Source organism: Trichosurus vulpecula, chromosome 3, assembly GCF_011100635.1.
Source record: "Trichosurus vulpecula isolate mTriVul1 chromosome 3, mTriVul1.pri, whole genome shotgun sequence".
Taxonomy (NCBI): Eukaryota; Metazoa; Chordata; class Mammalia; order Diprotodontia; family Phalangeridae; genus Trichosurus; species Trichosurus vulpecula.
This window is the reverse complement of record NC_050575.1, coordinates 389,477,687-389,491,972: the sequence shown is the minus strand read 5'-3', so window position 1 is coordinate 389,491,972 and position 14,286 is coordinate 389,477,687. Positions and strand designations below refer to the sequence as shown.

At 49.3% G+C, this 14,286-nt stretch overlaps 1 protein-coding gene across 1 annotated transcript in view; it reads left to right on the top strand.

Moving 5' to 3' along the window:
- The window catches only part of PIEZO1 (piezo type mechanosensitive ion channel component 1), a 175,989-nt gene that overhangs the window by 160,895 nt on the left and 808 nt on the right, over window positions 1-14,286 (top strand). The window contains exons 40-50 of the mRNA XM_036750066.1: window positions 114-210; window positions 517-664; window positions 4,498-4,712; window positions 5,194-5,352; window positions 5,760-5,907; window positions 10,085-10,273; window positions 12,879-12,971; window positions 13,107-13,279; window positions 13,391-13,513; window positions 13,596-13,675; window positions 13,949-14,129. Of these exons, the coding sequence (XP_036605961.1) occupies window positions 114-210; window positions 517-664; window positions 4,498-4,712; window positions 5,194-5,352; window positions 5,760-5,907; window positions 10,085-10,273; window positions 12,879-12,971; window positions 13,107-13,279; window positions 13,391-13,513; window positions 13,596-13,675; window positions 13,949-14,129 (1,606 nt within the window). The remainder of the gene's footprint in view (window positions 1-113; window positions 211-516; window positions 665-4,497; window positions 4,713-5,193; window positions 5,353-5,759; window positions 5,908-10,084; window positions 10,274-12,878; window positions 12,972-13,106; window positions 13,280-13,390; window positions 13,514-13,595; window positions 13,676-13,948; window positions 14,130-14,286) is intronic.

Sequence of the window (14,286 nt, the reverse complement as noted above, 5' to 3'; positions counted from 1 at the left end):
AAAGGCCTGACCTCCCAGCCAAAAGAAGGCCCAGACCTGCAAATGACCCACCTCCCCATGCCCCCAGCCCCAGGCCTGTCCCTGTCTGACAAGCCTTCCTCCCTGCCCTGCAGAGGACGAGGAAAAACCGAAGAAAAGAAAAGAAAAGATGAGCCGTCCCCAGAGGATGAAGGCCACAGGACTCAAGATCAGGCGCTTCTTCAAGACTATGTACGTACCCCCAGTTTTGCACCCTGGGCCCTGCCATCATCTTGGGGCTTTGAGAGGGTGGCGCGGAAGGGCTGCTTGATCTGGGAGGGACAAAGAGACTGGTGCTGATGGCGGCCCAAGAATGGGCCTTTCCCCCTCCCCAGCCAGTGCAAAGGCATTGAGATTGGAAATGATCCCTTGGAGGTTAGGCTGAGCCTGTTTCCTGGCCTGGGGCTGGTGCCCCCGTCTCTTCCCTGTAGTGATGGGGAAAGGGGGTGCCCTGGAGGCGCAGCTACCAGGTCCTGAGGTGCCACCCATCCCCAACAGGGTGCAGAATATATACCAGCCCATACGTTGTTTCTTCTGGGACATCCTCCACACTCAGTACCGAGCAGCCACCGATGTCTACGCCCTCATGTTCCTGGCAGATGTTGTTGACTTCATCATCATCATCTTTGGCTTTTGGGCCTTTGGGGTAAGAAATGCCCTCTTCTTCCCACTCCTTTTAGTCCACCGGTCACTCACCGATGGGCTAAAGAACCTTGTCCAGCATTAATTCAAGATTTCGTTTTCTCCCATGGTTCTGCTTGTGCTCACTGGTATAGGGGATGTAGAAAAGTGGGAAATGTGGCCCCTGCCCCCACGAGGCTTCCAGTCTGGTTGGGGAGATAGGCTGCCCAGAGCAGTATTCTCCTGACCAGCTGCCCCAGGGACACTCCTTCCCACCCAGATCCATCTTGCTTCATCCCTATTTCCCAAACAAAATTCGGCCAGGTCAGTGCCTACTATAATAAGAATAATAGCTCATGCTTTCCAGCTTACAAAGCAGTATCTTCATAGCAACCATGAAAAAGAAGGTGGTGAGAAGGATTATCCCCATTCACACCTGAGGAAACTGAGGCCCAGCTAATCAGTGTTAGAGCTGGGATTCAAACCATCTTAGGACTTTAAGATCAATACTCCATGAATGAATGAATGAAGGGTGAATGAATGAGTGAATGACTGAAGAGTGAATGAATGAATGAATGAGTGAATGAATGAATGAAGAGTGAATGAATGGTGAATGAATGAATGGATGGATGGATGGATGGATGGATGGATGAACAAGTATTTGTTAAGCATTTCTATGTGCTAAGCATTGAGGATGCCACATGAGACAGTCCCTGCCCTCAAGCAGCTTACATTCTAACAAAGGGAGACAACCAATAAGGGGGAGTGGAGACCAGAGAAGGCAGTCACGAGGGTGGTAAATGTCCTGTGTAGTAGCAATTGTAGTATATTGATTGGTGAAGAGTACAGGTGTGGGTGAAGGAGGTACAAGGCAGATGGCAGGACTCCTGCTCTAGGGAGGCCCTGGATTCCTGGTGGATGGCTGGATCTGGGGCCCCTGGACACAGTGGGTTACCACCAATCCAGACGGCCCTGCTGCAGGAGAGTGCCGGGGAGAGTGAGGATGGGGTTGAGAAGCAGGGAGAGGGATGGAGATGGCCTTTGACGGGATGATCCCGAGGGCACTATTCCCACTGGCTGCTGCCTCTCAGATAAATGCCAAGCTTGGGAACGAGTTGGCACCAGGTTCTGGTGGTACACAGAGCCCAGGGCAGAGGGCTTCCCCGACCACCTCAGCCCACACTCATCTCTCCCTCTTCTGGCTCCTTCTAGCCCTCAATGTCTATACCCGGTAATCTAGAGCCTTCTTCCCTCCCTCTAGCCCTCAATGTCTATACCCTGTAATCTAGAGCCTTCCTGCCTCCCTCTAGCCCTCAATGTCTATACCCAGTAATCTAGAGCCTTCTTCCCTCCCTCAATGTCTATACCCTATAATCTAGAACCTTCCTCCCTCTCTCTAGCCTTTCATGTCTATACCCTGTAATCTAGTCTTCTTCCCTCCCTCTAGCCCTCAATGTCTATACCCTGTAATCTAGAGTCTTCCTCCCTCCCTGTAGACCTCAATGTCTATACCCTGTAATCTAGAACCTTCCTCCCTCTCTCTAGCCTTTCATGTCTATACCCTGCAATCTAGAGTCTTCTTCCTTCCCTCTAGCCTTTCATGTCTATACCTTGCAATCTAGTCTTCTTCCCTCCCTCTAGCCCTCAATGTCTGTACCCTGTAATCTAGAGCCTTCTTCCCTCCCTCTAGCCTTTCATGTCTACACCCTGTAATCTAGTCTTCTTCCCTCCCTCTAGCCCTCAATGTCTATACCCTGTAATCTAGAACCTTCCTCCCTCTCTCTAGCCCTCAATGTCCATACTCTGTGATCTAGTCTTCCTCCCTCCCTCTAGCCCTCAATGTCTATACCCTGTAATCTAGAACCTTCCTCCCTCTCTCTAGCCTTTCATGTCTATACCCTGCAATCTAGAGTCTTCTTCCTTCCCTCTAGCCTTTCATGTCTATACCCTGCAATCTAGTCTTCTTCCCTCCCTCTAGCCCTCAATGTCTGTACCCTGTAATCTAGAGCCTTCTTCCCTCCCTCTAGCCTTTCATGTCTACACCCTGTAATCTAGTCTTCTTCCCTCCCTCTAGCCCTCAATGTCTATACCCTGTAATCTAGAACCTTCCTCCCTCTCTCTAGCCCTCAATGTCCATACCCTGTGATCTAGTCTTCCTCCCTCCCTCTAGCCCTCAATGTCTATACCTTGTAATCTAGAACCTTCCTCCCTCTCTCTAGCCTTTCATGTCTATACCCTGCAATCTAGAGTCTTCTTCCTTCCCTCCAGCCTTTCATGTCTATACCCTGCAATCTAGTCTTCTTCCCTCCCTCTAGCCCTCAATGTCTATACCCTGTAATCTAGAGCCTTCTTCCCTCCCTCTAGCCTTTCATGTCTACACCCTGTAATCTAGTCTTCTTCCCCCCCTCCAGCCCTGCCTCCCTCCTTCCCTTACTCAGATATTTCTTACACAGTGTGTAAGGCACTGTGAGCGCTTCCTCATCCGCTGTCTATTTCCTTCTCCAACTGTTTAAAGTGTTAAGTCTTATTTCCACAATCAGACTGAAGCTCTCTACACTCAGGGACTAGGTGTGACCCGGGGCAAATACTTCATTTCTCTCCTGATCTGCATGGGGGACAGAATATTAGACTTGGAGTCAGAAGGACCTGAGTTCAAATGCTTTCTTTGATAGCTGAGTGCCTCTCAGGAGCCTTAGCAAAAGGGATAGAATAATATACAATACATATATTACATATGATATTATAGGCAATGATATATTGTATAATTATAAATAAAATATAAATAAATTATATTAATTAGATGGTAACACTATTTTAGAAATAATTTATATTACTAGTATATCAATTAATAATTATACATAGATTTAATATATCTATAATATGTAATATATAATAAAATAATAATATGAGTAAATTATAAATTGTATATAATATACTGTACATATTAGGTATCTATATTAAATGATGCAATTATAAAATAATACAGTAACAGAAAGACTTGGAGTGCCTGTCTTGCATGGCTGTTATTGAGGGTTAGAAGAGAGAAGAATCTGAGGACAGCGCCTTGAAGTTCTTACTGCCGTACGTGAGGCGCAGGGCAAAAATCTGAGGCTACAAAGACAAAAATGAAAAGCAATCCCAGCCCTCCACCTGTCATTCTATTTCTATTTCCAACAGGTGGATGGTAGCTAATGATAATGGTTAACATTTATATAGCGATTAAGTCACTCCATGCTCACAACAATGATGGGAGGGAGGTGGTGTTCTCTCTCTTTTACAGATGAGGAAACTGAGGCAAACCGGGTTAAGGGACTTGCCCAGGGTCACACAGCAGGATTCTAACTTGGGTCTTTAAGTCCAGCGCCCTAAGCACTGTGCCGCCAGCTGCCTCTGTACGACACATATCATCATCTCTGTTTTACAGATGGGGATATACAGGTTCAGGGAAAATAGTCACTTGCCTGTGGTCAAAAGTGGGATTTGAACTCAGGTCTCTTCTGGCTCTGATCCTTTCTACTATTCCTGTCCCACTCTGAGATTCTATAGTTCTGTGATTCTCTTCCACAGTGTCTCGGATTGGGCACATGACAGGGGTTCATTAAATACTTTCTGTTGATTGGGATGAAAAGATCAGAACTACATAAGACAGGGATCCCTCGAGTCTCACGGGGGTCCTGTCCATTTTCTGGATCCAAAAGAACATTGGGCTGGGAATCAAGAGACCTGGGTTCTAGGCTCAACCCCTTTGCTAGCTGCCTACGTGATCTTAAGTCACTTTCCTTCTCTGACTCAGTTTCCCCATCTGTTAAAAGGAGCGGGATGGCCTTCTTGATTCTAACGTGTTCCTCACCCTCCCAGAAACACTCGGCTGCCACAGACATCACCTCCTCGCTGTCGGATGATCAGGTGCCCGAGGCCTTCCTGGTCATGTTGCTCATCCAGTTTGCCACGATGGTCATCGACCGGGCCCTGTACCTGCGTAAGACTGTGCTGGGAAAGCTCATCTTCCAGGTCATTTTAGTGTTTGGAATCCATCTCTGGATGTTCTTCATCCTGCCCGCTGTCACTGAGAGGTAGGCACAGGATGGGAGGTCGGGGTGTGCTGGCCCTGACTTGGGGAGGATACACTCCCTGACCACTGGGCAGGCTTTAGACATGGAAGCCTAGTGTGTGTGTTGGGGGGAACAAGAGAGCTGTATAATCTTCCCCCAAGGCATGCCTACATACACAGAGACCAGGGATCCATGCCTTTGATGGAGAGTAACGAGGGGCTTTGTGCAGAGGGGCTCATTCAGAGGTTCCCAGCCAATGGAGCCAGTGCCAACATGGCTGTAGGCAGCAGGAAGCTCACTAAGAAATTAACAGCTGCTTGGGATCCCGGAGTTCCAGCTGTATCTAACTGGAAGATTGTGGGGTCCTTTCTGGCTGAAATCTGAGTCCCTGTTACCCAGAGTGATGGGGAGCAGGTCCCAATACCTGTGTAGTAGGCCTTTAGGCCAAGCATGATGGAGCCTACGGACTTGACTTTGAGCTACCACCTTCCTCTCCCCGCAGGATGTTCAGCCAGAATGCTGTGGCCCAGCTATGGTACTTTGTAAAGTGCATCTACTTCGCCCTGTCGGCATACCAGATACGTTGCGGGTACCCTACCCGCATCCTGGGCAACTTCCTCACCAAGAAATACAATCACCTCAACCTCTTCCTGTTCCAGGGGTAAGCTCCAGGTCTATCCCCTCAGTCCCCAGAGCAGTAACTCCTAGGTACTCCAAAGTCAGCCTCACCCAAGGGGCCAACCAGGTCCTGACTCCATGTTCCAAACACAGAATCAGAAGGTACAACCTCTCATCCCTGGGCCCTAGCTTCGAGCTTTTCCCCTGGTGGTCCAGTCATAGAACACCATGGGAAACTGAACCTGGAAGGGCCCTCAGAGATCATCGAGGCTAAGCCCTCCCCATGTTACAGATGGGGAAACTGAGGCCCAGAGAAAGGAAGTGATCCTGGTCAGAGGGTGGAGATCCTGGAGTCATCCTGGGTGCCCTCCTCTCCCTGTTAATCAATAGAAGTCATGGGGAATGGGCAGGGCCAGAGATTAACACACACATCCTTCTGTGTGGGAGCAGATTCCGGCTGGTGCCATTCTTGGTGGAGCTGCGTGCTGTGATGGACTGGGTGTGGACAGACACTACGTTATCCCTGTCCAACTGGATGTGTGTGGAGGATATCTATGCCAACATCTTCATCATCAAATGTAGCCGAGAGACGGAGAAGGTAGTGTGGGGCCCCTGAGCCTCTGCAGGGTTAGCAGAGGAGGACAGGGGAGACAGGGAAGGAGAAAGAATGACGGATGGGTGGGTGGGTGGATGGATAGATGGATGGGTAGGTGGATGGAGGATGGATGGATGGTTAGATGGATGGATGGATGGGTGCATGGATAGATGGATGGATGGATGGATGGATGACAGATGGAGGATGGATGGATAGGTGGATGGATGGATGGATAGATGGATGATGGATAGATGGATGGATGATGGATGGATGGATGGATGGATAGATTGATGGATGGATAGATGGATGGATGGATGGATAAGATGGATTGATGGATGGATGGATGGATGGGTGGATGGGTGGATGATGGATGGATGGATGGGTGCATGGATAGATGGATGGATGGATGATGGATGGATGGATGACAGATGGAGGATGGATGGATAGGTGGATGGATGGATGGATGGATGGATGGATTGATGGATGGATAGATGGATAGATAGATAAGATGGATTGATGGATGGGTGGATGGATGGATGGGTGGATGGGTGGATGATGGATGGATGGATGGATGGATGGGTGGTTAGGTAGATGAATGGATAGATAGGTGGATGGATGGATGGGTAATTGGAGACAGGTAACTTGTTAGCTAGGTAGTCAATAAACATTTATTAAGCACCTACTTTATGCCAGCCACTGTACTAAGCTTTGGGGATACAAAGAAAGGTAAAAAAAATAGTCCCTACTCTCCAGTAGTTACAATTTGATGGGTGAGACAACATGATAACTACTATATACGAACAAGCTATATAAAGGAAAAATTGGAAATAATCAACAGAAGGAGGGCACCAGAATTCAAGAGGACTGAAAACAGCTTCTTGTAGAAGGTAGAATTTTCCCTGGGACTTGAAGGAAGCCAGGACACAGAGATGAGGAGGGAGGGCATTCCAGGCATGGAGAAGAGCGAGTGAAAATGGCAAAAGCTTAGAGCTGGAGGGTCTTATAGCAGGGATGGCAAGGGGGCTGGTGTCACTGGATTACAAAGTATATGGTAGGGGAGGTGGGATTGAGGTGTAAGGTGTAAGAAAACTGGAAAGGTAGGAAGGAGCTAAGTTATGAATGACCAATTGATGATTTTATATTTGATCCTGGAAGTGACTCAGAGCCACTAGAATTTGTTGAATATGGGTGGGTGGGGTGGGGGTGGGGGGGAAGGTATGGTCAGACCTGAGCCTTAGGAAGATCACCTTGATAGCAGAATGAAGGATGGATTGGAGTGGGAGAGAGCCTTGAGGCAGGCAGACCAACCAGCAGCTATTTCAACAGACCAGGCATGAGGGGATGAGGATCTGCACCAGAGTGGGGACAGCATCAGAGGAGAGAAGGGGGAGTAAAAGAGAGCTGTTACAAAGGTAAAATCAGTGGGCCTTGGCCTCAGCTTGGATCTGGGTGGTGGGAGAACATGAAGAGTCAAGGACGTCATCCACGTTGCAGGCCTAGGTGACCGGGAGAATGATGTAGGCTTCAACATAGGGCAGTAATAAGGAAATGTAGAAGAGGGGAGGACTTTGGGGGAAAGATGAGGCCATTTGGACTTGTATTTTAGATGTCTACAGGACATCCACTTTAAGATGTCCAATAGGCAGTTGAAGATGTGAGACTGAAGGTCAGCAGAGAGATCGGGGCCACAGAGGCAGATCTGAGAATCATTGGCATAGACACAATAAATGAATCCATGGAAGCTGATGAGATCACCAAGGAACATAGTATAGAGGGAGAAGAGGCCCTAGGACTGAGCACTGTAGGACACCCACAGTTAGTGGGTGTTGGGGTCCTCTCACCCCTGGTAGTCCTTGACCAGCAAGGACCTGTCTTGGTACGCAATGATTGAGGCAGGAGTCAAGGACGGAAGGAATTCTGTTTATTGTTTCAGCAAGCAGGATTTTTATGCAGTACTAGCCTTCGTTACTGGGTGCAAGCAAGCTCATGCACGATCCTCTAAGCCTATCAGGAGCCCCAGGGCCATGCATCACAGCTCGTGGACAAATTTGGAAGGGGGCATATGCTGTTCACAGCCTGCCTTATCAGAGGAGGAGGACCCGAGCCGGACTGTGTAGCCCCAGATAATTCCTTTTTCCCACGGGACTGTCCGTGGGCCTCAACTCCCAAGCTTATCAGGCTCTCAAGAGCCCCTTACAAGTGAGCATGACCTGAGTGAAGATCTAGCAATGGAAATGAGGAGTGACCAGGAGAGAGCAGCATCAGGAAAGAAGAGAGTGATCTCCAGTGTCAAAGGCTACAGAGTGGTCAAGGAGTAGAATTGAGAAAAAGCCATTAGATTTAGCAATTATGGGATCGTTAGTAACTTTGGAAAGAGCAGTTGGAGTTGAATGATAAAGCTGGAAACCACAATGTAAAGTGTTGAGAAGAGAGTGAGAGAAAGGTAACTGGAGATACACAGCATAGACAGCCTTCTCAAGGAGTTTAGCCCCAAAAGGGACTCAGAGAGGGGACGACAGCCAATCGAAATGGGTGGACCAAGTTGGGGGTGGGAGGAATTTGAGGATGGGGGAGACATGGGCATAATGGTAGGCACTAGGGAAGCAGCCGGTAGACAAAGAGAGATTGAGAATAAGGGAGTGGAGATGATAGAGGTGGCAGATCTGCCAGAGAAGACAGAGTGGAATGGGGATCCCTTGTACAGAGAGGGGTTGGCCTTGGCAAGGAGATAGCCCACCTCATCATGTGAGAAAAGGATGAATTCATGGCAGAGGGACATCTCAACCCTGGCAGATGTGAGGTGAGGACTGTTTTTTCAGAGGTATATGATGCAAGGTTCTCAACTGAGGAGGTGGTAGGAGGGGAAGGCATGGCAGGTTTGAGGATGGATGAAAAGATCTGGAAAAGCTACTGGGGTGAGTAGGATAGTGAGTCAATTAGGGAAGTGTGAAAGGATTGCCTTGCTGCGGTTGTGGTTATGTAACTCCCATTTGTACTGGATCCAATCAGCATGGTTTCAGGGTTTTCTTCAGCTTTGTTCAGCAAGTGAGTAGGAGGGAAGGCAGTGGCTGGTGGGAGTAATCGCAGGCTGAGGCTTGGCAGGGCAAGATTGGTGACAGGATAGGGGACAAGGGATTCAGTGTAGGGTTAAACCAGTTCACTAAGAGGCCAAGACAGACAATGGAGGAGAGGGTAGCCAGGGCAGGAATAATGGCCTGGGGAAGAACTAAGGGGCCCAGGACTGGAGGTCATGGGGAATAATCACAGGTTGTGATCAGCTAAGGGAATATCAGAGTTCATAAACACAGAAGTGGCTGTGGCAAGACCAAGGGTATGACCATCTTTGTCTGTAGCTGAGGTGAGATGGAAGAATAAGTCACTGGAAATGGGTAAATTGAGAAACTGAGAGATAAGGGTGTTTGACGGAGCATCAGTAAGTCTCCTAGTAGAACAGGAGCTGATAGAGAGAAAGACTGTGAGCCAGGCACTAAACTCATTGAGGAACAAAAAAGGGGGAGTATCCTAGAAGTCATTTGACAATGGCTACCAGATTTTTGATTGAGTGGTGGATATGGATTGAGTGAAACTCAAAGGAGAAGTTATTGAGTGATGGTGATAGAAAGGGGAGCCTGGAAGTGTCACTGGGGACAAAGGGGTATTCCATCTCCACCTCGACCAGTGAGTCTGGGTGGAATGAGCAAAAGTACGGTGCTAGAAAGGGTGGCCAAGGAGGCTCCATCATCAGGAGGGAGCCATAAAGTAGGAGTGAGAAAGGAAAAGATTTAGGATGGAAGCAAGTTTGTTACCTATCAAGCAAGTGTTCCAGAGAGCCCAGTAGAGGTGAAGGAAGGGAATAAGCATTTATATAGTGCCTACTATATGCCGGACACTGTGGTACCATAGATAACATACCTAAGGCTGAAGAGGATGATCAAAGCAGGCCTTGAATGCCAAGTTAAGGAGTTTGGACTATCCACTTGGTAGAGAGTGGTAATTCTTTCAAGTTTTTTTTTTTTAAGCAAGTCAACAATACCACCAAATTGCAAGGAATGCCATTTCTACCCCTATGTCCTCAGCTCTCGCTTTAATTATAGCCTCTTAACCTTGCTCTGTCCTATGCAGTAGGTGGGCTCCCCATGTCCAGAATACTCACCTGCCCCATTTTTCTACCTGATTCTAGAACTACCCACAGCCCAAAGGGCAGAAGAAAAAGAAGATTGTCAAGTACGGTATGGGGGGGCTGATCATCCTCTTCCTCATCGCCATCATCTGGTTCCCACTGCTTTTTATGTCGCTGGTGCGTTCTGTGGTCGGTGTGGTCAACCACCCCATTGATGTCACCGTCACCCTCAAGCTTGGTGGCTATGAGGTAAGAAGCCTAGGATCTCCCCAAGGATCCTTGACCTCTGCATAATCCTACATTAGAGGGAACCAGATGCCCCCTCAGTCTGCCTGAGAAAACAGACCTGATCACACCGAGTTATCTAGTCCAGCCAGACTTCCCAGAGCTGGCCATGCCTCTAGTGATCCACCAATGGGAAGATAAGGAAAGACATGAGCAGGGATGGACAAAAGTTGCCCTTCCAGTTGATGGTCTGGGGCAGGGCGGTGTAGTGAGAAGTACATATTGGGGGTCAAGAAACCTTTGCTACTATCATGAACTTCTCCTGGCTGAGCCTAGAAACCCATTGTACCCATGCTCCAATTCTGGCTCATTACTAGCTGTGTGACCTTAGGCAACTTCCTCTCTGGAACTCAGTGACCCTATTTGTCAAATCAGGAGTACAGTGTCCACAGGATTGTAGTGACTGATTGGGGGGAATACTTGTACTCATTCATTCATGTAACAGAAACAGATTAAGCACCTACTCTCTGCAAAGGACTGGGTGCTGGGGGAAGTATAAAGACCATCAGATACTTGCCCTCATGGAGTTTCCAGTCTATTAAAGGGATAAGACATGAACAGAGTTATTACATGCTAGTAGTGCCTTGGAGAATTGTTTAAAGAAAAAAGTGAAATCTGAGTTTCAGGTCTTTACCAGTAGCAGGAATCAGGAAAGCACCTTGGATTGGTGGCATTTAAATTGGGCAGGAATTCAACAGGGGAAGAGAGAGGAAGGACAGCCCAGGACAGGGCACAGTGTGAGCGAAAGCAGGAAAGTGCAGGCTGTGTTTGAGAACAGATCTGTATGGCAGGACCACGGGATCAGATTTAGAGCTGGAAGCGACCTCAGAGTCCAACCACCTCTATTTTACATATGAGGAAGTGGTTAAGTGATTTGCTTAGGGTCACACAGCTGGTAAAGTATCTGAGACCAAATTCAAATTTAGGGCTTCCTGACTCCAAGTCCAGAGCTCTATCCACTATGGCACCTGGATGCTGCTCTGTGGACGGAACAATAGGAGATAAAAGGTAGAATGGAACCAGATGGTAGAAACCTTTGAATGACCAGGCAAAGATCTTTGAGCTCAGTAGGAAAAAAGGAACCAGCGGAGATGCCCTCTACAGCGTCCCCAACGTCTAAGCTTTAATTTAAAACCATACTAAGACCTCTAGGACACTCTCTATCACCCTGCTAGGCATCTTTAGAAGCAATTTGCTTGAAGGCTTGATGGGTGAGGGGTAGAGACGGAAAGGTGTGCAGCAGTGCAAATGGGGGGGTAATGAAGGGCCAGTAAGTAATAGGCTGGTGCCAGGGTGAATCAGAGAAGAGGGGGACAAGGGAGAGAAGCCACATAGCTGTAACAAACAGGAGTTGGCCACTGCTTTGTCATGGCAGATGAAGGAAAGGGCAGAGACCAAAATGACCCAAGGGGGAACTGGGTGAAGTATGGGGCTGCTGACGGAGATGGCGGGTCAGAAAGAGAACCAGGTTTGGACATGGTGAATGGGGAGAGCTGGTGAGGCATCCAGGTGGAGATGCCCTGCAGGAAGCTGGAGTGGGGGTTTGGAGCATCTGTCTAAGATTTAATCACCTGAAATGAATAAACATAGCAGCTGAAGCCACAAGAGTCAGTGAGATTGGAGCAAAGTGGAGTAAAGGGTGGGGGGCGGGGTGGAGAAGAACAGTGAGTGAAGGGAGGGTTTCCGAGAATGACAAGATTTAATGACAATAGCTAGTTTACATAGGGCTTTGATGTTTATAAGGAACATATATATACACACATACATACGTGTATATCTACATCTATGTATGTGTATATGGACATTATATATATGTCTATATATGTGTTATTTCATTCAATCCTTACAACCCTATGAGGTAGGTGCAGTCATTATCTCAGTTTTACAGTTGGGGAAACTGAGCCTGAAAAATGTTAAGTGGCTTGGCCAGCATCACACAGTTAACGTCCAGTGGTCTAACCACTGTGTCACCAAGCCGTGGATAGTGTGAATGGAAGAGATAGGTCGTGATTGGAGAGTCCAATTGCAACATTTAGGGACCTGGAGGTAGTGGAATTGAGAGATGGTAAGGTGTAGGGTATGACCATGATGGCACATGGCTGCAATGGGGTGGAGGTTGTTGGGTTTGGGGGAGATGGGGAACTCTTGCGGTCACGTTGTTGTAGAGACTGTCTATATAAATATTAAAGTGCCTCGAGGTGGTGGCAGTGATAGAGATGGCCTAGGGTGGGGGAATAGGAAGACAGATCATGAGCCAGGTACTGAGGTCACCGTTTTGAGAGGGGAGCACCAAGTGGTAGGAAGAGAAGGTATAAATAATAGTGGAATGAAAAGGTCATCAAGGTGATAGAAAAAGGATCAGGAATGGGGCTGGGGGACAGAGAACCTGCAGACACCTCCCCCTAGCTTGTGGAGAGTTGTGTGAGCAGAGCCAGGGTCCTCCTTAGATGAGAAGAGAGAAAGGAATATTGGCTGAAGTGGGGAGGGGGGAGGGGGAGAGGGGAGAGATGGCACCCTGCAGAGGGGGGACTCTAAGACTGAACCAACCCTCTCCCCCTGCCCCCACCAGCCTTTGTTTACCATGAGTGCACAGCAGCAATCCATCGTGCCTTTCACGCCGGACACCTACGAAAAGCTGACCAGGAAATTTGACCCTTTTCCGGTAAGCTGCTCTGTCCCCTGGAGTGAGGTGTAGGTAGGGGTGGTGAAATGGGAAAGGGGGGAGGGGGCCACTGGAGGGGGGTGAGGGGCTGGGGACGGGCCAGCTGACCCTGCGTTCTCTCCTACTCCCATGCAGCTGGCCATGCAGTTCATTAGCCAGTACAGCTATGAGGACATTGTCACGGCACAAATTGAGGGCAGCTCGGGGGCCCTGTGGCGCATCAGCCCCCCAAGTAGGGAACAGATGAAAAAAGAGCTATATAATGGCACTTCTGACATCACCCTTCGGTTCACCTGGAACTTTCAGAGGTCTGGGGGCCTGGCAGGACCCGCTGGCTGGGCCCACAAGGGGCTGAGGGGCTGGGGTGGGGAGGGACTGTCTGGCTAACCCCCAGTGCTCACTCTCACCTGTGCCTGCAGGGATCTGGCCAAGGGGGGCACCGTGGAGTACACCAATGACAAACATACTATGGACCTCACCCCCAACAGCACCGAGCGCAGGCAGCTAGCCAGCCTGCTGGAGGGGACCACAAACCAGGCTGTGTAAGTGGCATCCATATGCACCCACTCCAGGGAGGGGAGAGGGCATCTGGGCAGCATCCCAACTCCATCACTTACTTTGTAGGGTCATCCCTAACCTCTTCCCCAAATACATCCGTGCCCCCAATGGTCCTGAGGCCAACCCAGTCAAGCAGCTACAACCAGGTGAGTGCAGCAGGCCGGGGGGGTGGGAGGTGGGGGGTGGGGGAGGGGCGCGCCACGGGGCACAGGAGAGGAGCCAGGGTGATTTCCCTTCTTGTGACAAATAGTCTGCTCAGGGCATCCCAATGTGCCCATCTCTTAAGTCCTCGGACAGTGCCAAAAGACCCACTGTATCTTGGGGTGGTGTGGGTAGGGGAAAGGGGTGCACAGACACCCACTCTCCAAGCCCAGGGGTCTGGGTAAAGCCTCCCTCAAACTTCTGCCTCTATTCCCCAGAGGAGGAAAAAGACTACTTGGGGGTGAACCTGTCCCTGCAACGGAGTGGGGTGGAAGAGGGCTCCCTTGAGTGGTGGGTGATCACTCTCCAGGACTGTCAGCCAGACTGTAACATCCTGCCCATGGTCATCTTCAGCGACAAGGTCAGCCCCCCCAGCCTGGGCTTCCTGGCTGGATACGGGTGAGTGCTGCAGCATCTGGAGAATGTGTGGGAAGGGGCGGGCGAGGGAGCTGTCCCCAGACTCCCCTCTTCTCTGGAGGAGGTGGGCTACTTTGTCAAGCCCCAGAGCTGAGCAGCAGATCCCAAACATTCTGGTCACCCCTGCTGTGTACTCCCA